We start from the raw sequence: 26001 nt of genomic DNA on the forward strand, positions 1-26001 counted from the left end.
CGTGTTGCAGTGTCTACTTTGTGAGCAATTGGAGGATGTTTAGGTGCTTAATATAGGGAAATGATAAATAAAATGTGGATATACAGTCTATAATGCTAAGCTTGAAGTAGGGGCTACACATAGCAGCATGGATAGATTGCAAGACCATAATACTGGGTAGAAAAACCAAGAAAGAGAACTGTTGCAATAAAATAAAAATAATTGCACACACCAAATGATACCATTTGTCTTAGAAGAGTACATGCATACAAATGCATATTAAACATGTACATAACTTGTATGGAATAATGATCATGCACATTGGAATAAGAAGTCTGATGAATATAAATCCGAGATGACCAAAGTCTTCGTGCCCCCTCAGAGGTTTGTATTCTAAAGATTGCATTCCCAGATGTAGATTTTTAAGCACTAGCCAACGAATGGCAAGTAGATTCATTCATTCATTAAACAACTATTCATCATCTGCAATATGCTGAGCATCATTCTAGGTGCTAGGAATGTTATAGAGAGTGAAGCAGCAGAAGGGGACCTTCAGGTTGGGGATCCTGGCTAGCTCCTCCTGGCATAGATCCCAGATCATCCATGAGTACAGTCTGTCTGGGATCTGGGAACATGGCGCTGATGTTACTCTTTATCTGGGGTGACTCGAAAATTCATGAAGAGACCCCCTAGGGAAAAAGCCTATTGTGATCAGAAGTTATTCAGTACATATGTCTCTTGCTTTTGTTTTTACAGGAGCCTCTCTATGCTACATCTGCATTTTAACAGCAACCACTTTTTGATAGTCTCTCTACATCTGTTCAGAAACCCACACACAGCCCCAGACTACATTTTGTTTTAGTGAATCTTAGTCAAACCCATGAACTCCCAGTATGCTGACACTGACATTAATAGTCTGTCCATTGGAGAATATGACACACGGGATATATGGAGCTATTAAACACTGCTTTGCAATTGTCATTTTTTTCTTACAGTTATTTATTCCCTATCCAGAGACAAGAATGAAGCTGGCAAGGACAACCAGGTCAAACTCCAATTTAAGAAGAGCCATAAAGGCAAACTGCCTCTAGTTCCCCAACGATGGTAAATTATTTAAATCCACAAATCTACGTATTCATTTAGTATGTTTTTGTCAGTCCCCTCCAAAGGGTGTCACTTTGCTGTAGTTGGAGTTACAAAGACGAAAGAGACGGTCTCCTCCAAAACATATAATTCAATGGAGTCAACATCTGTTTTCCAGTGGAAATAGATTCATGTATGCTTCTTAGTTTCCCACGCCAACCAAGAAAAGCCAGTTTAATCCACAGAACAGCTTAAGTTGCATGCTATTTTTTACTTGGAGATCTGGCCAAAGATCACCAGGCTTCATACGCCAGGCAATCAGATATGGAAGGATTTCCTTAATATTTATTTATTTATGGGCTCATGAACAACCCCCTAAAATGTCTATCTAGCATTTGTTTAAGATTTTTCGAATTAAAAATATATTTAAAATGAAAAGCAAACACAGCATATTATTTCTAACATGCTATTTTGAGCAAGTAAATGCAATGCGGAATGGCTAAGTTGAGCTAACACCAGCATTAACCAACATGCTAATGCTTTTGTTGTTGTTGTTTTTCTGGCAAGTAAACTTGGAATCTGTGCCTTAGTCTTCAAGCACATAATATATTGCTGCAACTACTACAGTCAACTGCTGTACAACAGAGCTCTTGAGCACACAGTCTTCTTCTTATTTGGTACTTTATGCTTTTTGATTAACTTCTTCCCACCCTCTCACTCTCCGTCCCCGACCACTGCCTTTCCACTCTCTGCATCTGTGAGCTCCAGGTTTTACCTGTTTTACTAAACAATTTAAATTATCAGTCTATGTGTATGGGTGTTTCGCTTGCATGTATGTCTGTGCGCCACACACTGCCCAATGCCTGTGGAGGCCAGGAAAGGATGTCATATCTCTAGGAAGTGGAGTTACAGACAGCTGTGGGTGCTGAGAACCAAATCCCGTTTCTCAGAAAGAATAGCAAGTGCTCTTCATCACCGAGGCGTCTCTCCGGCCCCACGTTTAGTGTTTTTTAAATTCCACTTATGAGTGAGGTCATGTGGCTTTGTTCACTGTCACCCTCCCTTGGAGTCTGTCTCCTACAGCGACATCAAACTGCTAAAGTCCTCACCCTGTTTCAGCTCTTCAAGCTGGCGCCTCTCAAGAGATCAAGATTCCACCATCATTTGAGTCCTTTCTTCGGCTCTGTGACACTTTCCGATCTCAATGAGCTGGAAGGGGACAAGTCTCATTGATGTGATTTTCATTACTTCACATTTCTTCCCTGCTGTAGACACTTGCCCAATGATAGCCTTTCTTCCGCTCTGCTCACTTCCTTGGGAAAGAATTTTTGAGTCTAGTTGTAAAGTGTTATTTGGGATTAAATGTACTCACAGTGAATTTAAGTCAACCCGTGATCCCTGTATTTTCTTCTTCAGATATCTACCTGTATAATACAAATTATTGTCAGATCATTTAAAAATAATATTTTGAGCCGGGCGATGGTGGCGCACGCCTTTAATCCCAGCACTTGGGAGGCAGAGGCAGGCGGATCTTTGTGAGTTCGAGGCCAGCCTGGTCTCCAAAGCGAGTTCCAGGAAAGGCGCAAAGCTACACAGAGAAACCCTGTCTCGAAAAAAACCAAAAAAAAAAATATTTTGAGGCTTGTGTGCACACAAATAAAATTTCAGAATGAATTAGTGTACACATAGTATTAGTTTATTGAAAGTCTCTGTTAAAAATGTTGAGTGGATTGCTTACTACCAATATTTCCAAACTTAAATTGATCCTGGTTATGACTTTATGAGTAAATCTTTATATTTTCACTTGCCATAATCGTTGGATCACTCAAAAATAGTCTTTGTCTGAGAACATTCTGTGGGAATGCGACCTGTGAGGAAGCGGTTATATTAGCCAACATTATTATTTTTAAAAACTAGTTGTAGTTTAGCATTCTGTGTACTTAAAAAAATGAGATAAAATTATTTTAACAATTGAACTAATCTCCAAGTTTTTGTTATTGCTTATTTGAAAGCACAGAATATAGGGCACGGGTCTTTTATTTCTGGTCACTTCTAAAGAGATAATAATCTATGATGTTGGGAGGAAAGCATCTCCGTGACCAAAACGCTGACTCAGTTGCTACAGGAGATCAAAGGCTACTATGCTCAGTCAGAACCTACGACGACAAAGCAATTGTTTTCTTTGAAAAAACATGTAGAGTTTAGAAGACTTCTGGGATTTGTCTGCAAAAGCACCTTCTGGGCTCGCGTAGTGACGTTTTAGGAAAGCCTTCACGTCTCAAGGTGGGAAGGCTAGGAGGTGGCTTTCTGTGGCCTCCTAGGTGGTTAGGGAGTTCTCAGAAGACAGAACTGGAAATTAGATAATGTCTGATGTCATATGGTTCAGAATACCAAAAAAATCGGGTGTCCCGAGGGCTATAAAAGCAGCAACTTCAGCCTCACCCATCACAAGCAGAGCCACCAAAGCAGGTAAGTGTCCACACGGAGGCAATGAACTGATCTGTTTGGTGGGATGCTATCCTGGCTAACTTGTTTCCCTCACGTTTCTGCCTCTTGCTCTCTCGACAACAGGTTCTCCTTTCTTGGTTACCAACCGTTCACATTTGAGTTGTCTGTGATGGCCTTTCTGCAGAAGTCCCTGAGCTTTTCCCTTATGGGGACATTGGCCATCAGCTGCCTGCTTCTCATTGCCCTGTGGGCCCGGGAGACAGCGGCGCTGCCCATCACTTCCCACTGCAAGATTGACGCGTCCAACTTCCAGCGGCCATACTTCACCAACCGCACCTTCATGCTGGCTGAGGAGGTACATAGGCATCTCACTTTCTCTTCATGTCTACTTGGGACTCAAGGAGCCCTGGCCATTTTCTTTGAAGCCCTTGTGAGCTCTTTAGCTATACTTTATCTGCATAGGTAGAGACTTTCTATGTCTCCTTAGAGACTCTTTAAGGACCTGATCTTAATCAGAACTCTTTTCTATTTGGTCTTTAGGGTTCATACAGTATATTTTATCAAGAAAGGAGCCATTGGAAAGTCATCTACTATTGACTTTTCACTTCTCTGTGCACTGTTCTGAACTTACATGTTGAGTGGCTGGCCATTAGACCCTATGGGAGCATACATCTTTACTTACAGGCTTTTCTTCCACCTCCTCATCAACCAGGCACTTAGACTTCTCTCTCTTCCAGGCTAGCCTTGCAGATAACAACACAGATGTCCGGCTCATTGGGGATGAGCTGTACCGGGGAGTCAAAGTAAGTTCTCATAGTGATGAGCAGGGAGAGTATCCAACTCGTGGTTAGCTGCCGTAGTTGATGGGTCCTCTGGGATGTCCTGTAATATGACCCCTGATGCCTCCTTTCTACCTTCAGATGCAGGATCGATGCTATGTGATGAAGGAGGTACTCAACTTTACCCTTGAAGAAGTGCTGTCCCCCCAGTCAGACAGATTCCAGCCCCACATGCAGGAGGTGGTGTCCTTCCTGACCAAGCTAAGCAACCAGCTCAGCCTCTGTGTGAGTTTTTCTCTTGACTCCATCCGTCTCCTCTCATCTTCTGCCCTCCTCTCCTATTCCAGTTAGAGCCTGTGACCCTCCCCTCTCTCCTTCCCAACCCGGGCAGTGAGGCTGGCAGCGAGGAGGCCTCAGTAACATCAGAGGCCACTTGAAATCAGTCACAATTGCTTTAGCACAGAGCAAAAATCGAAGGGGAAGAGGGAGATGGGAGGGTCTCAGGGTGGGGAAGGTCTCAGGGTTGGGGGGGTACAAAGTGCACTCCTTTTTGTTGGGACTGGAAGTTGAGAAACATCAGTGTATAAGCTTGATACCTCCAGACACCCCAAACTGTGAACCATGTCCATGAGGAGTGGGCAGATTGAGGGAGACCTTGCATTTACTGGGAGGACCCACTTTTCACGTAAGGAGCTTCATGCTCATTTCTTGCGCTTGGCTCCCACCTTTGATGAGGTTCAGGTGAGGTTTCATTTCGACCATTCTGGCCCCTGGTGGAAACCTCAGTAGGATTCCCCAAAGATGAGGACAGCTCTTCTGTAAGAGGGGTACCTGGATTTCAGTGTCCCAGAGAACAAAAGAACTCAGAGAATCTAGGTCACCAGTGAAATCTAGGTCACTGTGGGCAAAAATTACTGAATGCCTCTATTCCAGATGAATGGTCATGTGCCTCAGATGCACTGAGGTATAGGCTGCAACACGACAAGATTCTGTTAGTGAATTCTGTTTTATTTTGCAGCGCATCAGTGGTGATGGCCGGCGCATCCAGAAGAATGTACAGACAGTGAAGGATACAGTAAAAAAGGTACTATTGATATGTGTTATACTAAGCCATTTAACAGGAGAAGCGTAGCTTTCTTTTTCTCTCCCTTCTCAATTTTTTTTTTTGGTAACATTTTACTTGATTCTTCTACTATCTGATCCATTATTTGCTTAGCTGCATGTGCATCTAGCTGGGCCTATACATGACTCAGCCTGTTTCTAAATTTGTAAGTCGTAAATTCTAGGGCTCGCAGAAAACTTAGCTCAGCTGGTATCATTAGCCTGTGCTCTGAGGGTGGCGGGCTGCAGATGCTGGAAGGCAGAACTCCTGAGTCCCAACTCAGCACTTACCCAGCAGCCATTTGTAATTGTTTTAGCATGATTAATCCTTTGGGAAAGTCTCGCTTCCTACTGATTCATAGAACCTGAAGAAACACACACTGAAAACCAGAAAGCTAGGTGCAAACTTATTTGATGTGATTTTTTGAGGTCATTAAACTGATGCTCTAAAATGTGGCAAAAAAAAAAAATCAACCCAGAACAGTCACAAAAGAACTGGACTTCCATATAGATGAATATTTGGAATCACTGATAGTAATAGCTATAATCGGAATTATAGTATAGTTCCTGATAGCGACTGATTTAAGATTAAACCCAAGAGTGGATAACCTTCCAATTTATCTTTACATGGTTCAATAGAGTAAAACTATTAGTGGTGAATTTATTATAGTGAAATGGAAGTGTGAGTTGGAAATTCTTAGTTTTTACTTTCATTTTTTTAGTTTTTTCCCTCACGCCCCCAACAAGCCACTAGTGAGCACTTATCTACTGTGAGCTAGTGTATAACTTTACAGTGATCAGCATCGCTGTGTGGACTCTTTGGGGGAAAGAACAGTAGCGAAAGACTCAGGTCAGCAAGTGTGACTCACCCTAAAGCCAGAGGTATGATTGCCAGCAGTGAAAGGGAGGCTCTTTGCAGATGGCTGCCATGAAATACTCAGAAGCCCAAAGGTTCCAGTTGAAGGAATTGCCAGCACTATGCCTAGCCTGATCTCCTTCCTCTATCTAACCTAAACATTTTCTTCTTGAGCGTAGTCTGTTACACAAAACTGGTTTCTTCCTTTGAGTATTAAAGGCGTTATAGCTTTTCAGTGCTGTGAGGGTTCTCTTGTTAGAGCGTTGATGACATCAACACACAGGTTGGGGTGTTAGCATGCCAAAGATGCATGCACATTTCAGACGCTTGTTTAAAAAGTTATTGTTGTTCATCTACTTGGGTGTCTTTGGAAAGGTGAAGTGTGCAAGAAAGATCTCACAGGAGACGTGATCTCTGCATGAAACATTTTTTCTTAAAACCTGTATTCCGCCGGGCGGTGGTGGCGCACGCCTTTAATCCCAGCACTCGGGAGGCAGAGCCAGGCGGATCTCTGTGAGTTCGAGGCCAGCCTGGACTACCAAGTGAGTTCCAGGAAAGGCGCAAAGCTACACAGAGAAACCCTGTCTCGAAAAACCAAAAAAAAAAAAAAAAAAAAAAAAAAAACCTATATTCCACTTTCAATCAATTTCAGCTTTTGCACCAAGCTGCCATGTAGGAGATTGATTAGGCTCGAACCTGTGACTCTAGAAAGCACCAGCAACGGGGGAAGGAATGTTACTCACGGAAAGCTGATAGCCAGAGGGAAATAACTGGTCAGAACTGCCTGGCACAAGAAGGGGGCCCTGGCAGGTGTTAAGTAGGGACAGCAGAGGGTGGGCTCATGGAGTAGAATGGATGGCAGGGTGGAGTAAGGTAAGTCATAAGATTTCGTAGATTTTGAGTCTTGACGATACAAAAATAATATGTTTAGCATCATAAGGAAGGAAGTCTGGGAAGGAAATGTGGGAAGAAGGCAGGAAGGGAGAAGAGAATAAAATGTAGAGGGCCACCAAGAGAGGATTTTTCTTGGAACAATCTAGAACAAAGATAATGGATTAGGTGGATTTCAGAGGGATGTGCTTTGCGCTTGAATTCAGGTTTTTGCCCCTCATTGCTCTTAAGAGATTCACCCTTATCACACTTGGGTGTAGGAGGAACAAAAGAATGTTCATATGATTTCTATCTGGGGTTTTACTAGTTAAAGCTATGGAACAGATATGCTTGATATCCTCTTTACCAAAATGAAAACCTGCTTTATCTACTGTGTTTCTCCTCTTACGAAGGTGAGCGCAGACAAAGCCCAGCTATGTGGGTACATATGTGGGTCTTTGAGTCAAGGCTGTTCGAGTTGAGCGGTCATCAGTAATGGGTCATGGACGGGTGTAGGGCTATGTGGCAGGTCAAGCCCTGGCAGGGTGACACTTAACATCTTCAGGTCTCAGTATGGCTTCCTGCTGTCCAGTATGGCTAGGAGCTGAGCAAATCTTTTCTCCAACCCCTCCACTAACATCTATTTTTAATTGGCAAACAATTGTGTAATTTGTGGGATACAGCAGGATGATTTTATCTATGTGTGCATTGTGGAAGGTTCAAGAAGGCTGATTAGCACACCCATCAACAACTTTGTTAGTGAGAAATGCAAGTAATATGGAATGCCTGTGCATGAAAGTTCAGAAAGGCACGATGTTTGAGGTCTTTGGCAAACCCCATTCTGCTCATGCTAAAAGTGCATTGTTGTTGGTTATTAATCTTTTAGAGAAGGCTGCCACTTGGTTTTGGTACAAACCATGCTTCTAGTTCCTCCTTAGAAAACCACACAGGTCCTCAAATCAGTCCGTGCTCTTGTTTTCACAGCTCGGAGAGGGCGGAAAGATCAAAGTAATCGGGGAGTTGAACCTGATGTTTTTTTTCCTGAAAAATGCCTGTGCCTGAGCGAGAGAAGCTGGAAAATGAACAACGGGCCCTCCCTGCCTGTTAAAAGCAACGATAAGATTCCTGAAAGGACTTTTTTCATAAAGGAAAGTGAGACGCTAAACCCCACCATCATTAGAAGATTCTACATGACACCCGACTCAGTTGACAAAGAAAACCAATGTCATGTTGTCCATAAGACCAGATGTAGACTTTCTAACCACACAAATTCATTGATAATATTTTATTGTAACTGATTATACAAGAGAAAAATAATGTGTTTTTTAAAAAAAAAATGTGTTTTAAAAATGAAAGGGATAACTTCTCATTCCTTTAGAAAAAAGCCTATGTAACTCCATTTCCATAATCAATATTTTATGTAAGTTTATTTATTGTAAGTATGCATTTTATTTATGCCAGTTTATTAATATAGATTTATTTATAGAAATGATCTTATATTGCTATTTGAGTATAAGAAAAATAATATTTATGATAATATTATGGAAACATGATATCTTGAGCTTCAATAAAAACATGAATATTATAAATCTTCTGTCTTTGTGTTTTTTCTCCTTTAATCAGTAATATCATCATCATCATCATCGCCATCGTTATCCAATCAGTCTCATAACTCTATGCTTGGTCTGTGAATATGAGGTAGCTATAGTATTACACTGCTACCGTTTGTCCCCAGAGGCCTGTGGCTTTGTGTGTTTGTGTATGCATATGTGTGTAGTAGGTGCATGGCCATGCATATGAAAGCCAGAGACGGACATTGGATGTTCTGCTTTATCAGTCTATGTCGAATTATTTGAGACAGGGTCCCTCACTGAACTGGCTGCCAGAAAATTCTAGTAATTGAGTCTAGTCATTGTCTCCCACGTCACCGAGGCTACAGCCTTGTGTGGTCATGCCTGGCTTTTTATATGGGTGCTAGGGAATCAAACCCAGGTCCTCATGCTTTTACATTAAACAGTCTTACCCTCGGGACCATCTCCCCAGCCCTACAAAGCATGGGTGAAAGGCTTAGTTTCCAGGACAGTGGTTATGGAGAGATGATGTAGCCTTTAGGTCTGGTGGTGATTTTCATGTCAAATGGGTGTACGCTTGAAGGGGATAATTGGATAGCAGCTCCTTCTACTTTTTCTTTCTTTTGCATCACGGGCATGAGGTAAGTGACTTCATTCTGCTGTGTACTCACACTGTGACAAGAAGCCTGGCTACAAGCCCAAATACAGTTGACCCAGCTGGCCAGGAACTGAAATCACTGATACTATGATAGAGATAAATTTTATCTCCTTGCAAGACAGTTGCTTCTCATATTTGTTGCAGTGATATAAAGCTAACACACACACCCATGCTCGAACACATACACACACCCATACTTGCACACATACACACACATGCATGTGTGCAAACACACACACACACACACCCACATTCTCACTTTAAGGTTGAGAAAATGGTATCAGAGACATGTGAAGAAATGTTTTTTTGAACATAGTTGACCCTTGTTGAAGCAGGTTTATCTGATCTGAAGACCCTCCTCTATATTTTTGATGCAGCATGGAATTCTGAAAGTGAAAAAGATGTTGGCTGTGTTCCACGTATACTATTAGCTACTTATGGATGAAACAGAGAGGCAATGTGAATGGGGAGAAATACATGTACCCCTGGCGTGTGCTAAACGAGCTGCCCCATTTCCAGGCGAGACCTACTAGGAAGGGCATTCCTCAGTCTTCCTAAAAAGAAGTCAATGCACTGTGTTTGGGTGGGTAAGTTTCTCTGAGAAGTGGCATGACCACTTATACAAGGCTTTTGTATCAGAAAATGGGGGGACACAGCATGAAACATACAAAGAGAAGGCTGTGCATCTTCAAAATCCAGACTGTGGTACAGAGGAGGGAGAAAGCAGGGAAAGACAAAAAAACAAAGGTTAGATTAGGAGACATGATCCCAGCACAGCAGAGCCACTAGGGAGAAGGGAAGGTATCGATCGTGTATGTCTTTTCACCGAAGGTCAAAGTTACTAGGTAGAAAAAGTTACTGACTGGCTGTCTAAAGTGTTTTCTTTTCCAATCTGGTGCCACAAGTCTACTCCTCAGGCCGTTTGTCAGTGATTTGCCAACCTCCCACAGCATGAGGGGGTGATCAGTGGGCCTGTCTGTGTGGGAACTGCACCTCTTTCATGGCCAAACCAAAGTTAGTGCTTCTGTGCTTGGTCTCCAGATGTGGAGAGATGTGGCAGGGAGCAGCTTTGTCGTCTATTGTCATTTTTTTTGATAAGCTGATGTTGTGGTTTGAATGCAAATAACTCCCATAGACTTGTGTATTTGGATGCTTGGTTCCCTAGTTGTTGGAACTGTCTTGGGGATAATGACCTTGGAGGAGTTGTGTCACTTGTCGGGGGTGTGCTTGGAGGCTTTAAAAAGCCCACGCCATGCCCAGCTTGCTTTCTCTGTCTCCAAGTTTCTTATAAGATGCAAGCTCTCAGCTATTGCTCCATCGCCATGACTGCCTCCCGCCACGCTTCTCTCCATGATGATCGTGGGCCAACCCCTGAAACTGTAAGCAAGCCTCCAATGAAACACTTTCTTTTATAAGTTGCCTTGGTCACGGAGTCTCGGCACAGCAGTAGAAGAGTGATGGATGTTGTTTAGGGTGTTTGCATTTCTCTTCCAAGTGAGTTCCAGCACAATGATTTGAGCAAACTTTCAACTGCATTTGTTCTAGGCTAACCTTTTAAAAATTGAGCCACGACTGGAAGGATATTTATCACCAAAATTGGGAGGTTTTACTAAGAGACTTTAAAAAGCCTTCCTGTGATGTCAGACAACATTCAGAAGCAGCTAGCATCAACTACGGCTTCCTCTGATCCACCTTGAATGTGCCAGAAATTTCTCTGTGTTAACTCTGAAATAACGGCTGGATCTTCTCATTCCTCAAATGGCTAACTTTCCTCTAAGCTGTGACTATTTCTCCACTAAATTATTCTAAAAATTTGTGAGTATCCTCCCTCCATCTCTTGGTTTTCTATCTTATAGTCATGTAAATGAGAAAACGTAAAACATTAGCTTGGGCATTCTCCTGATGCTGATGGCTTACCATCACACTAATCATGAAATCCATAGCTCTTGTCATGCCCCGCCCCCCCCCCCCCCGCCCCCACCATCCTGATTCCTTCTCACTCCATCCTGATTCCTTCTCACTTCTTCCTGATTCCTTCTCACTCCATCCTGATTCCTTCTCACTCACATCCATCCTCTCTGCTTCAGCCATGTCTCTCTCTTCCTTGCAGCCTCCGCCACATGTTAGTCACATCAAAATGGCACCTAGCAGTAGTACTCTAAGGTATCAGTGGCCACGAAATGGCTGCATCCATTAAAGCTGGAGTTACTGTCATGCAGGAGTTACTGTCATACCAAATTCCCCCACTGGATTAAAGGCTCGTGAGAACCATGTGCTTGTCTTACAGTGAGGACTGATAGTCTGTTCTCACCAGGGACTACTGGTCTACCTTGTGGTCTTGGCACTGGCTTCTCCTCCCTCCGGAGGGTCAGGAGTGGGGTTGGGGGCTGCTGCTTACTTTTCTCAGCAGAGTCTGTCTGTTTCTCCATCTTTTTAGCTGTCTCATTGCTTTTCCCTCTGTATCTTGGGTATAGAGTGTACACTTTGCTACTCAAATGCTTTTTATTCACAGAGTCTTGTAGAGGAATTTTTTTTTTTAACTGCCATCTTTGCCCAGAAGTCTTACAATCCATGGTTTTTACCTTAGGTCTTGAGAAGAGCTATAAGAAAAGGAATAGTAGTGGACATGCTTTCTATTAATTAGATGTCATTTTTTTTCCGTCTCTTTCCCCTATATCAGTGGTTCTCAACCTGTGGGTCACAACCCCTTTTGGGTTGAAAGACCTTTTCACAGGGGTCGTCTGCATGTCAGATATTTACATTATGAACCATAACAGTAGCAAAATGACAGTTATGAAGTAGCAACGAAAATAATTTAATGATTGGGGGGGGTTACCACAACATGAAGAACTGTATTAAAGGATCACAGAATTAGGAAGGTTGAAAATCACTGCCCTATATGAAGACTACTTATAGTGGATAGTATTTTATTTTTAGATAGAAATCTGACCACACTGACATCATGTAATACTATAGTAGTTGATTAAATTCCATGAGTTTTCTGTATTGGAATAAAGTCTTTTCTTCATCCTTTCAGAGACAAGAGTGGGTCCTACATACAAGGAAGGTGAATTATGCTGTTCGGTTCTTTTGGCTCCTTCCCTCTCCTTTCCCATACCGTTTTGCACCCAGAGGGACTGAAACAGACCGCTTTTACCTTCGTGCTCACTTTCTGGATTTCGCTTGCATTTGGTTTATAGACTAGGTTAGCAGGAGGCTGGAGCATGAGAATGAGGTCAAAACCCCGACTCCCTGGAGCTCTCCTGCTGGGTTGCTGTTCACATCAGCAGAACATTTCTCTGAAAAGCCAAAGCTCCCTCAACCATTCTTTAGATTGCTCTTTCTGCGGCGGCTCTTCTGGTAATTGCTCTTAACTCATCCCCAGTGGGCTTTCAGCTCCTGTGAGCGCTACAGAACTGCAGAATTTCGTGTTGCTCTCCGTTAGCTCTTCCTACAACTTAAAAACAAGCAAATGAAGCAATCCCTTCAAACTCTTCTCCATCACCCAGTTTGTGTCATACCTTCCACTGGGCCCCTGTCTGGTGTACCTGTCTCCTCTCTGTCCCCCATGTACCCCTGCCTGGTATACCCATCTCCTCTCTATCCCCCACATTACCCTGTGTATTGCTTGGTTTTGTGTATCTACTTGACACAAGCTAGAGTCATCAGAGGAAGGAGCCTCAGTTGAGGAAATGCCTTGATGAGATCCAGCTGTAAGGCATTTTCTCATTTAGTGATCAATGGGGGAGGGCCCAGCCCATAGTGGGTGGTGCAATCCCTGGGCTGCTGGTCCTGGCTTCTATAAGAAGGTGGGCTGAGCAAGTCATAGCAAGCAAGCCAGTAAGCAGCACCCCTCCATGGCCTCTGCATCAGCTCTTGCCTCTGGGATCCTGCCGTGTTTGAGTTCCTGTCCTGACGTCCTTCAGTTATGAACAGCAATGCTGAACTGTAAGCCAAATAAACCTTTTCCTCCCCAACTTGATGTTTAGTCATGGTGTTTGGTCACAGCATTAGAAACCCTAATACACCCTGCTGAGGTCTGGGAATCTGGATAAGATTATTACAGACAACAGGTGGAACCAGTTGTTAGCATATTGGAGTTATGTGAAAACTTCCAACTTGTAATAAAACAAAACACGAAATGGTAGTACTTTAATTTCTAAAATTAAGCACTTAGTGTCTTTGTTTGTTTTTTGAGACTAGGTTTCTCCTGGTAGTCCTGGCTGTTCTGGAACTAATGCCATAGACCAGGCTGGCCTTGAACTCAGAGATCCACCTGCCTCTGCCTCCTCAGTGCTGGCATTAATGGCGTGTGCCACCGTCCAGCTAAGCACTTGTTTTAAAAGTTCCTCCCCTGTTGCTTCAACAGGCTCTCCACAGGGAAGCAGAGGTGCGTAGTTCAGCACACACCATCTCCTAAGGGAACTTAACAAATGTCTCCTCCCCTCTGGCCCAGGAGTGCCCTTGCTTCTCCCTTTGATGGCTCTTTCTCTTGATGCCCCTCTTGGGGACACTTGGGCATCTCCATTTATTCCAATTCATCCCATCTTGGTGTTGGGCTGCTTTTTTCCTGCTCGGCTCTCCTTTCTTTCTCTCTTGTTGCAAATACCAAAGATCTTCAGGGTGACCACACATGACCATGTCAGCCACGGTCCCTTCCTTTCCGTGATTATTAACCACTTGGGATCATTCTCTGCACCTCACATCTCCCCGTTACGATCGCATGCAGTTTCACCTCAGAGCCACCAGGACACTAGCCAGATGTGGCCTTCCTGGTGGGCTCTGTTTCTGTGTGAGGCCCTGGGAGATCCTGGGGATCTCATCTGTGAGACGCTTGTGTGAACTGCTTCTCACCTACGACAGTCCCCTCTCGCCATCACAGCAGGTACTATTTTTCCGGGCGATGACTGCTGAAGAATTTTGTGGCTCTTAGGTTGCTGTTTGCCTGTGTGAAGACTTTGGCAATTTCGCTTAGGTTTAATTCTGTCACAGGTTATGCAAGATCCTGCGTGATAGAAGCCACAATATTTGGACGCTGTCTTCAAGGAGCCTGTGACGTTGTGAGGATGTCAAACGCGTAAGTCACAGACAGACTAAATTTCCCTGCTGAACAGGTTCTGACAAGATGACAGTTGCCATTGGAAAGGGACTGAAAGGTTGGGAACCAGCTGATCTGTAAGAGACTGGAACTATTTCAGCAGATTGAAGTACCCCTTTGTGAAATGCTCCATTCTCCATCCTGTCTGCATCTTGGGGTACGAACTGCTCCATTTTCAGTTTAGTTTTTGTACCACCCTTCACCTTTGTCACGGCACAGTTCAATCGTTTGCTACTTGTCCATCTTAAGAGCTTTTCGAGGACAGAAACTGTTGTTCACATTTGTATTCCTGGCCCATGGTGTGGACCACTCTGGTTAGCTCTGTCCTCACTGCTGTGTGGACTCTATGCCTAAATGACCCCTTCCTCCCTTGTATTGTTATATTAGTCAGGATTCTCTAGGGTAACATAACTTATAGAATGAATCTCTCTGTGTATATGGGAAGGGGGTTTATAAGAACAGCTTACAGGCCGTGGTCCAGCAAACCCAACAATGGCTGATGAACTAAAGGTCCAAGAATCCAGTAGTTGTTCAGTCTGTGAGGCTGGATGTCTCAGCTGGTCTTCAGTGTGGGTCAGAATCCCGAAGAAGTAGGCTCTAATGCCAGTGAAGGAACGGACTTGGCTAGTGAAGTCAGAACAAGCAGGTAAAGAACAAAAGCTTCCTTCTTCCATGTCCTTATATGGGCTTCCAGCAGAAGGTGTGGCCCAGATGAGAGGTGGGTCTTCCCACCTCAGAGATCTGGATTAGAAGTGGATCTTCCCATTTCAAATCAAGCAAAAACCAAAAAAAAAAAAAAAATTGAAATCTTCCCATTTCAAATCAAGCAAAAATAAAAAAAAAAGACATCTGCTGTGGGATGTCTTTCTGTACACTGTGGTTATGTGTTGCTCTGATTGGTTGATAAATAAAGCTGCATTGACCTATGGCAGAGCAGGATGGAGCCAGGTGGGAAAATCCAATAGAGATAGTAAAAGAAGAAAGGAGAGTAGGGGGAGACACCAAACCACCATCCAAGGAGCAACATGTAATAGGACACAGGTAAAGCCATGGAACATGTGGCGATACATAGATTAATAGTTATGATTTGGGTTAAGTTATAAGAGCTAGCTAGTAAGAAGCCTGAGTCATAGGCCATATAATTTGCAATTAATATTAAGCCTCTGAATGATTTTATAAGTGGCTGCGGGAGCCGGGCAGGACCGGAGAAACACAGGAACTTGGGGCCAGGTGGGACTGGAGAAATTTACAGCAACACCTGCCCACTTTTTGGATTTTTAATTAATTCAGATGTAGTCATGTTGACAACCAAGAATATCCATCCCAGTTCCTCTGTCTTATCACAGTATCAACAAAGCTGACTCGTACAGGCACCATCATCTTCACAGGGTTCGTGGCCAGTGTACTTGTTTTGTTTTCCAGAAATGAACGGCCTGCTTGTATGAAATCAAATCATCAGATCTGAAAATGCTAAAATAACCAACAGCCAAAGAAACGATGTTGAATACAGGTACTACAAAAATAACTCTAAAAATGTACAACACTTTCTACTTAAAAGGTAGGTTTATTCTCAGTCAAGACCATTCACAAGGGGCGCTTCCCTATAAACCAGAGACAAGACGGATCAGTGACAACACTCCATCCTGTGTTTGGAGTTGAAAGACACGGGTCCAGGCTGCAGGTGCTAGTTTGGAAGGTTCTGGAAACTTCAGGAGGAAGAATATAGTTAAGGAAGTCAGTAAGAACAGCTTTTTGAGGTTTATCTTGTCCATAACTTCTTCCTGCCTCTCGCTTTGATTTCTGTCCACCTGGGGATGTGAGTGGCCACTGCTGCATGTCTCTGCCACCATAACGCCTAATCATGGATCCAGATACCGGCCATGATGGACTAAACTCTCTGAAACCACAGCTCAGCTAAATGCTTCTTCTCTTAAGTTGTCCTTGCAGATAATTTGACATGGCAATGTGACACCAAATACCAATACTGAGGATGGTACCAGAGGCGTCAGGCATCAGCGGGTATGATGAAACCTGACCACACAATCTCAAAGAGTTTGGAACCAATTTCAGGAAGAATTTGGAAGATCTGGGAGGATATGGGCTGGAGAAAGCCCAGAATGCTGCAAGCAGAACTTAATAGGTGATTTTGCTAGGAGCTCAAAAGAATGTGAAAAACCTTTTTTTTTTTCCTATCAAAAGCAGTTAGCCTGATAAGGGCCAATATTCCACAAACCTCCCTCATCTTGTGATTTGCCTGTGTTTGCCCAACCCCTGGTCTTTCCTGAGACCTGATTCCCCCCGTCACACTTGTGGAATGTTGTTTTTAGATGTGTTACATTTGTTTGTGCTGTGGAGTATTTGTTTGATGATGCAGGATGTATTTCATTCTTTTGTGTTGTGTTTGTTTGACTCTGTGAAGTTGTGTTGCTGTGCCTGTCTGGGACACCTGGTGGTCTAGTGGAGAGTTGGACGGCTGATAGTGAGGCAGGAGAAAGGATAGGCAGGACTGGCAGGCAGAGAGAATAAATAGAAGGGGAAATCTGGGAGGAAAAGAAGAAAGAGAACAAGAAGAGGAGGATGCTAGGGGCCAGCCACCCAGCCACCCAGCCACCCAGCCACCCAGCCACCCAGCCACCCAGCCACAGTCAGACAAGGAGTAAGAGTGAAAGTAAGATATACAGAAGTAAGAAAAGAAAAAAGCCCAGAGGCAAAAGGTAGATGGGATAATTTAAGGTTTAAAAGAGCTGTCAAGAAACAAGCCAAGCTAAGGCCGGGCATTTATAATTAAGAATAAGCCTCTGTGTGTGGTTTATTTGGGAGCAGGGTGATGGGTCCCCCAAAGAACCAAAAGTGTAAGAGTAAAACACAACCAACAGCACACAGTCTGTCCTTCATGCCGATGAGCCAGTCATGGCAATCCTGACATACCAAGAAGAGCTCCCTCCAGTGGGTGAGAGACATTCACCACCTGCCTTAGAGTGAAAGCTTCCTGCCCTGCTGTGCCTACACTGGCCTTACAGGTTACCTTTGCTTTGTTAGAGTGTTTCACTGGGCAACACAGAGGATGTTTCTTCCAACAAGAATGTCAGTAGGGATGTGGATAGGGAAGGTCAGGTTCAAATTCCAAATAAGAATGAAAACTCAGCCGGGCAGTGGTGGCGCACGCCTTTAATCCCAGCACTCGGGAGGCAGAGCCAGGCGGATCTCTGTGAGTTCGAGGCCAGCCTGGGCTACCAAGTGAGTCCCAGGAAAGACGCAAAGCTACACAGAGAAACCCTGTCTCGAAAAACCAAAAAAAAAAAAAAAAAAAAAGAATGAAAACTCTATTCTCTCTCTCTCTCTCTCTCTCTCTCTCTCTCTCTCTCTCTCTCTCTCTCTCTCCCTCCCTCTCCCTATCTATCTAGAATTAAACTAAAGGCCATTCATGTTATATTCTGTCAAATGATTAGTCTATTTTGTCCATGTCCTGAAACTTTGTGTGAGTCTGAGTTTAAAGATAACGGACTAATGCAGTGGTTCTCAACTTGTGGGTGGTGACCCCTTTGGAAGGTCAAACAACCCTCTCACAGGGGTCTCCTAAGACCATCAGAGAACACAGATATTTATGTTATGGTTCCTAACAGTAGCAAGATTACAGTTATGAAGTAGCATCAAAAATAATTTTATGGCTAGGCTCACTACAACATGAGGAACTATATTAAAGGATCGCAGCTTTAGGAAGGGTGAGAACCACTGCTCTAATGAATTTTTGCCAAGGAAATCTCATGACAGAGTAGCATTCAGGATGTGGTGTGAGGCTGGTTTCTTTTGGATGGATTTCCAGTGAGAATCTGGAGTAAGAAGCAGAGTGGAGGGTTTGTAAAATGTGCATGGTGACCAGAAAAAGGAGTGAGTTTTGTAGACAAGGACAGTGGGACTGGTAAGACATCACCACTGCTAAAAAGAAGCCAAGAATTTCTATGTGGGACAGAAGGAGAGATGCCTTAGGGGATTTCCAGAATTGACCAAAGTCTGTCCAAACTCTGTGTAAAATCATAAACTGGTTTCCAGAACATTCATAGCCGTACTCTGCTTGCACAGAACCACTAAGGGAAGTGTTTTTCCCAGGATCAGCTGCCAAGGCCCCCAGAGGCCATGTTAGCCATCATCTAAGAGCTCATCAGCTCCTGCTCAAGCTGAGGTTAGAACTTGTCCTTACCATATGATAATGGTTTTGCAGGTGTGCAGAATGCAAGAGTTATAAGTTCATGGAGCTTTGCAGCAACTTCAAGGAAAGCCCAGGACTTAAGTGAATGTGCAGCAGGGTCAGGATCCCTGCAGGCAGCTCACTGGAGGGCAATGCATAAAGCTGCAAGGGTGAAACACAGTCTGGAATAGAAACCTCAGGGTGCTGGAGATGTCGGTAGTGTGGAATGTTTTGTTAGGAAAGCTGGAGGCCATGGGAAGTCATATAGACTACAGATGGCAGAGTCATAGGGACCAGGCTGCCTGCTGGACCTCACATTATTATACCACATCCTGATGCCCAAGCAAGGGGCTGGGACTGTAGGATTCAATGTTTCCTCTGCTGGATTTCAGTCTTGCTTCTTTTTGATCCTTCCTTGTGGTGGGAGCCTACAGAGGTTTCCTAGTGAGATCTGAGCTTTCTTTACCAGCAGGGCTGCATAAGAGGATGATTGGGCCATGGGCCTAGGTACCAGGTGTTTGGAAGGGTCTACACTTGGCTGTATCTAGCCTTACCCCTTGGCATTGTTATAAAAAGTCCTTTGGAATAAAGTTCTGGGCTGGTGGATACGGATCCAGGCCCTCCCGAGGCTATCCTGTGTTTCTATCTGTTTCTCTCCCCTCTGTATTCCTATCTAAATCTCTGATCCCTCACTCCTCAAGAGTACCCAGGTAAAGGCGGGGGCTGGTCCCTGACAGCTTGTCATTCACCATCCCTCCCTTCTGGAGTCTGCTCCACCGTATATTGGAAGTATGCAATCTTCCTCATCCACCCTCTCCTTTCCTTTTCTAGCAAGCAGGGCTTTAGCACATTGCCTTGGGGGGAGATTTCAGGTACCAATCCTGGTATGCACAGATTGTTTTAAAATAACCCATGAAGTCCTCTTCACTGTGCCTTCATTTCCTCCCCCATCTTCCTGACTACGCACACAGTTTACTATGGAATGTGTGCTGCCATGACAATCTATTTCCCCATGTTTATAGAAAAAAAATAATATAAGGAGTTTGTCATCCTAAACAACAAAGTCAACCTGAATAGCAATGTATTAGCTACTTTTATGTTGCTATGATAAAACACAAACACGATGACCAAGTTAGTTCACAGAAGGGGAGGGTTGACTTGTTGTGGTTCCAGGTCTGTAAGACTCCATGATGGTGGAGCCGAGGCATGGCCTAGCTACAGCCACAGGAAGCTGAGCGCTTCCATACTGAACCCCAAGCAGAGAGGGCACTGGCGATGGTACAGGTTCTTAGACTCTCAAAGCCCCGATCCCGTGATGTGCATCCTCCAGCGAGGCTGTGTCTCCTACACTTCCCCGAACAGTATAAGCACCGGGGGAGCAAATATTCTAATACCTGAGCCTATGGGTGCCATTCTTATTTAAACCACCACAGACAGACAGACAGACAGCAATTCTCTAACACTTAATGCTTGCTGGGAATACATTGCAATGGTAACACACCTTCTACCTAACTCATTGCGCGCAGAATGGTTAGATGCCTGCCATATTTTCATGTCTGCGTCCTCCATGTCTATCTCTAAAAAATACGCTGTAATTCTGTTTTCTTAGGATGGTTGGTTTAGTATGGTTCCATCCGCTACTGCTCAGCAACAGTGGTTTCAGATGTAGAGCTTGGAGGAGGAATTGTACCAATTACTGATGTCATTAAAAGCTGTATTTAAACTAAACAGTGTATGTCAGCAAATGTAATTTCCCACAAAAGAGAGAAAACACATTCGCCTGTTCATTGCTTTTTAAGTAAACAAAAAAATATGCAATTTTAGTCAATCTTCCAGAGGCAAATGCTTTCTTCTTTTCTGGCAGATGCATCCCTGTTGTTCTGCGTTGTGCTTTGAACATTTGAACTCTGGTTTCCAGGCTGAATCACAGTGCCATCTTCCCGAAGGCAGCAGTTGGACAGCACTTAAATGCTGGCCGTGACAAACACACACACACACGGTTCAGTTGAAGCCGAGATGATGAGACCCATGTGCGGTGGGTGATGTATGTTGTGTCCCCTAATAAAATTTGCCTGCAGATCAAAGATCAGAGAACAGAACAAGCCACTAGATTAAACATAGAGGCCAGGCAGTGGTGGCGCACACAATTAATACTAGCACTTGGGAGGCAGAGATCCGTCTAGATCTCTGAGTTCAAAGCCACCCTGGACTACATGAGATTGACTCAGTCTAGGAGAGAAACAGAGCCAGGCAGTGGTGGCACACACCTTTAATGCCAGTACTTGGGAAACACACATGCCTTTAATCCCAGGAAGTGATGGCTGGGAGGAGAAAGGTATATAAGGTGTGAGGAGACAGGAACTTTCAGTTAGAGGTTTTTCTGGCTGGAGCCTTTCAGGTGAGGACGCAGAGGATTTCAGTCAGAGGATTTGTGGAGTTGGTGAGGTGAGACGCCGCAGTGGCTTGTTCCTTTGTCTCTCTGATCTTCAGGCCCATTTCATTAGGGTTCACAATATATCACCACACCCATGACTCCAGATACTCTAATGTGCATAAATGTGTTTTACAGTTAACTCGACGGATTAATCACTTAGGATGCCTGCCTCCTAAATGAGCCCAGAGGACTGGAAATGCACTGTGCTCCTTCAGAGAGCTGGTGAGCCCTCTGCCTTACTGGGCCATCAGTGAGGACAGCTGGGGCTCTCATAAGCAGGGAGGGCTTAAACTGTAAGGGGATGAGTATTGGAGCAGCCAGTGTGTTTAGGGAGGGATCGGTGGTCTGCCTGTTCTGTTCCTTATGGCGGAGGGACACCCTGGAAAAACTTTCTGATGGTCACAGTCGGACCTCTCTGCAAGCCATGTGGCTTCCTTACGCCCACACTCCGCAATGTCCTGATTGATGCTCATCTGTTACGCCCCCCCCCCCCAATGTCTTTAACTATTTGTCAGTGTTCTGAAGTCTGGGATGACCTTTGACATTACAGGTATTTCCACTGACTGTCTGGCAAGGAATGCAGCAGCCTCTGCTTCCTGATTTCAGTGCCTGCCGTGGGCAAGACGCTCCGTTTTTATTACTGGTTTTGATTGTTGCTCAGAGCTACCCTCTGAAGCAGGTATATTTACTGTCCCACTTTTGAAAAATTAAAAAAAAATTCATTTTTGTTTTTTAAATGTATGTGCCTGTGTGCTTGCGTGTGTATGATATGTGTGCTCGTGCCCCATAGAGGTCAGAAGGAGGCATCGGATCCCACGGAGCTGGAGTTACAGGCAGTGGAGAGACACCCAGCTTGGGTGCTGGGAACTGAGTTCAGGCCCCTTTTCAAGTGCAGCAAGCGCTCTTGGCCTCAGCCATCTCTCCAGCCCCACTGACTGCTAAACTTTAGCAAAGACAAAAATCTTAAAGCTAAAGAGAGACCATCTCCCTCCAGATTTGTGATTTTAGCTCATTTATGTGGAGGGGGCGGGTACGAATGTCAACCCATCAACTACTTCCTGGTTGTCACCTTCTGTTCAATGGGTTCATTTCCAAGCGTTTATGCTTTTTGTTAGCGAGAAGCCGTGTTTCGTGGTACAGCATATCTGAGACATAATGGCAGCGTGGTTGGCCAGGTACGTCACTGCAACCGCTTTATTTCTGCAGTGACTGCCTGAAAATGGTTCTTTTCTTTTTTCTTTTTCTTTTGGTTTTTTGAGACAGGGTTTCTCTGTGTAGCTTTGCCCCTTTCCTGGAACTCACTCTGTAGCCCAGGCTGGCCTCAAACTCACAGAGATCCGCCTGCCTCTGCCTCCCTAGCGCTGGGATTAAAGGTGTGCACCATCACCGCCCGGACAAAATGGTTATTTCCTGATGGTGGTTGATGAGATATGAGTACACCTGAGCACACCATCTTTGGAGAATCTTTTCAAGTATATGTGATGCGATAGATGATTTACATTTGAAAACCTAGAAGAAAATGTACACACAGTGCTATGATTGACATGTATTTTAAACATTTTATTGGTGGTATTCAGTCAGTAGTAAACATTTTTTTTTTTTTAATCTCAGGACTGGAGAGATGACTCTGTGGTTAGGAGCACTTACTCATCTTGCAGAGGACCCACGTTTGGTTCCCAGCACCCAGTCTGAGGGCTCAAAATCAACCTGTAACTCTTTATTATTGTTATTTAAAGATTATTTGTTTATTATGCATACAGTGTTTTGTCTGCATGCCAGAGGAGGGCACCAGATCTCATTATAGATGGGTGTGAGCCACCATGTGGTTGGTGGGAATTGAACCTGGGTCTTCTAGAAGAGCAGCCAGTACTCTTAACCTCTGAGCCATCTCTCCAGCCCCCAGCCTGTAACTTCAAGGGGATGCATTGGGTCTGTCCTCTGTAAACACCTGTATTCAGGTGCACATACCCACATGCACATACACATGCACATGCATGTAACTCAAAACACTAAAAATAAATCTTAAAATTTCTGTCTCATTATTAAAATCACTAAAAAAAATTTAAAAAACTAAACTTGGAGAGGAGGGGTATGTTTCCCAAGGCTATGAACCTGGCGAGTATAGATCTAAGTTTTTGAAACCAAATTCCTTTTAAAACTTGACAGTGTTTTCCATACATTTCTTCACAAGAAACATGTGAAAGTTATAGAACAAATATGTATTCCAATGATCAGAGATTTGTTTTTAAGTCACCTCTCCCCCTCCAAATATCATGTACTTCTTGTAATGATTCTTGTTATTTTGGACACTCTCAGAGATTCCCTTTGGCGGCTTTGGGACTTGTGTGCAAGCCCCTGTCAAAGTGGGCACTGTTCACACACACAGCTTCTGACTGATTGACACCTGTGAGGCAGGTCTACTGGCAGAGATGGTTGTGATCTGCGGGTGGCGACTTCCAAACTTAACAACACATGGCAGTTCTCGAGAGCGGGCTGTGCAAAGCAAAGGCATTGTGGGATGCATGTGGTCTTCCTTGGATGATAATTTTAAGGGTATAAAACAATTATGGAAACAGAACTGCCAGACACTGGAAAAGAGGCAGTACCCACCCGCTTTATTTAGTCACATTAGCAACCTGGATTGCACTGGGGTTTTGTTGGGGATCCTGAATTGGCTGCTGTAGGTGGAGCATTACTCCTGGAAGCTTGTGTGTTGCCTTTTTATTGCAGACGCATGGGGACCCGTGCACAGGCTCTACAGTGAAGCGGAGCGTGAGCTTGGTGACAGCACGAGTCACTTTAACCACAAGTGTCCTCTATCCAGCCGCAGGGAGTTTACGTGAATCCCACGCCCTCAGAAGACGTGAGAACCTTTGATCCCTGGGGTTCACACTCTTTCTGAAGGAACTTAGAACCCTAGGCCCTCTTCTGAGAAATGCATCTCAGGAGCACTGTTCCAGTCCAAATACCTTCCCAGTCACTTCCTACCCCAAATGACGTTCCCATTCCCTGAATTTCTATAGCATTTCAGTGAGTGACACTGGGTGTACCATCAGCTGCCTCTGCTGCCACCTCTGTGACTGGTTCCCCTGTCCTGTCACAGAGTATCTCTTCTCTCAGCTTGAGCTCTTCAAAGGAATCCACTTTTGTTTAAAACATCAGAATCTCTCTCTCTCTCTCTCTCTCTCTCTCTCTCTCTCTCTCTCTCTGTGTGTGTGTGTGTGTGTGTGTGTGTATGTGTATGTGTGTGTGTGTGTGCATGTGTATGTGTGTGTGTGTATGTGTATGTGTCTGTCTGTCTAGACCTCTCTCGCTTTCTCTTTCCTGCTCACTTTGGTTTTGAATTGATTCTCGGGATCTGCTGCTTTTTACGGACCATCTAGTTGTGATGCATTTGTCCCAATCATGATGCAGGTTGGCTTAGCCGCTCTTCCTGAATTAATTCTATTCCACGAAAGGCCTTGACCTACATCTGTTTCTCTGTATATAATACAGGGTGGAAGTCCCTGCAGCTTCTGCCTGCTCGCCCCTGGTTCTTAGACATGCTCTTTGAGTAGAGGTTCCTTAATGAAAATTTGTGAATGGAGTAAATGAATGGCAAAATAGGCACCCAGCAGCCTGGGATGAGGAGAGGAAGTGTTTATTCATTGAGTGCTGGATGCACCTTACTTTAGGGAGGCACGGTGGTTAGGTGTTGAGATCTCAAGGAACAGATATGGTCCTTTCCTCAAGAAACGCTTAGGATAAGATTAAAGGCATAAAACATTTATGGAAACAGGAGTGTCAGAGATCAAAGATAGCCAGCACCCGGGAGGCCTGGATGTCAGTCCCAGAGAAAGCCCCAGTGAGAGCTGTGGTCGGGAAGACAGACAGCCTTTTAAATTGTACATTTATTTGAGATCCGGTGAAATCATGAAATGTCAGGGTGGGGGTGTTACAATTTCTGATCTAGACAAAGGCTTAGTACTGGTATAGACTGATAACTCTGGGGTAGGGGATCAGAGAAGTTGGCGGGTATGGGAAAAGATAGTCACCCCCACCTCCCAGTTGACAGGGCTGCCCCTTCAACCCCAAGGTTAAAGGGGGAGTTTCTTTTTAACTTTTATTTTTTATGTGCATTGGTGTTTGCCATGGGTGTCGGGTCCTCTGGAACTGGAGTTACAGACAGTTGTGAGCTGCCATGTGGGTGCTGGGAATTGAACCTGGGTCCTCTGGAAGAGCAGCCAGTGCTCTTAACCACTGAGCCATCTCTCCAGCCCCCCCAAAGAGGAATTTCTTATGAGGACTGAAAAAGAAGCACAGGGAGCTCTCATGCTTACCGTCGTCATCACCATCATCACATCATCATCACCATCATCATCACATCATCATCACCATCATCATCATCATCACCATCATCATCACCATCATCATCATCATCATCACATCATCATCATCATCACATCATCATCACCATCATCATCATCATCATCATCATCATCATCACCATCATCATCACCATCATCATCATCATCATCACCATCATCATCATCATCACATCATCACATCACCATCACCATCACATCATCATCATCATCATCATCATCATCATCACCATCATCATCACATCATCATCACCACCATCATCATCATCATCACCACCATCATCATCATCATCACCATCATCATCACATCATCATCACCATCATCACATCATCATCATCATCACCATCACCATCATCACATCATCATCACCATCACCATCATCATCATCACCATCACCATCACCATCACCATCACCATCATCATCACCATCACCATCATCACATCATCATCACCATCACCATCATCACATCATCATCATCACCATCATCATCATCATCACCATCATCATCATCATCATCATCACCATCACCATCATCACCATCATCATCATCATCATCACCATCACCATCATCA

At 44.2% G+C, this 26001-nt stretch overlaps 1 protein-coding gene across 1 annotated transcript; it reads left to right on the forward strand.

Moving 5' to 3' along the window:
* Window positions 1–3679: 3679 nt before the first annotated feature.
* Window positions 3680–8178, forward strand: Il22 (interleukin 22). Its single transcript, XM_052752887.1, has 5 exons — window positions 3680–3865; window positions 4248–4313; window positions 4431–4574; window positions 5308–5373; window positions 8101–8178. The coding sequence occupies exons 1-5, from the start codon at window positions 3680–3682 to the stop codon at window positions 8176–8178; spliced, it is 540 nt and encodes a 179-aa protein (XP_052608847.1).
* Window positions 8179–26001: the final 17823 nt, after the last annotated feature.

The sequence above is a fragment of the Peromyscus californicus genome, unplaced genomic scaffold, assembly GCF_007827085.1.
Source record: "Peromyscus californicus insignis strain IS unplaced genomic scaffold, ASM782708v3 Scaffold_24__1_contigs__length_46423439, whole genome shotgun sequence".
Taxonomy (NCBI): domain Eukaryota; kingdom Metazoa; phylum Chordata; class Mammalia; order Rodentia; family Cricetidae; genus Peromyscus; species Peromyscus californicus.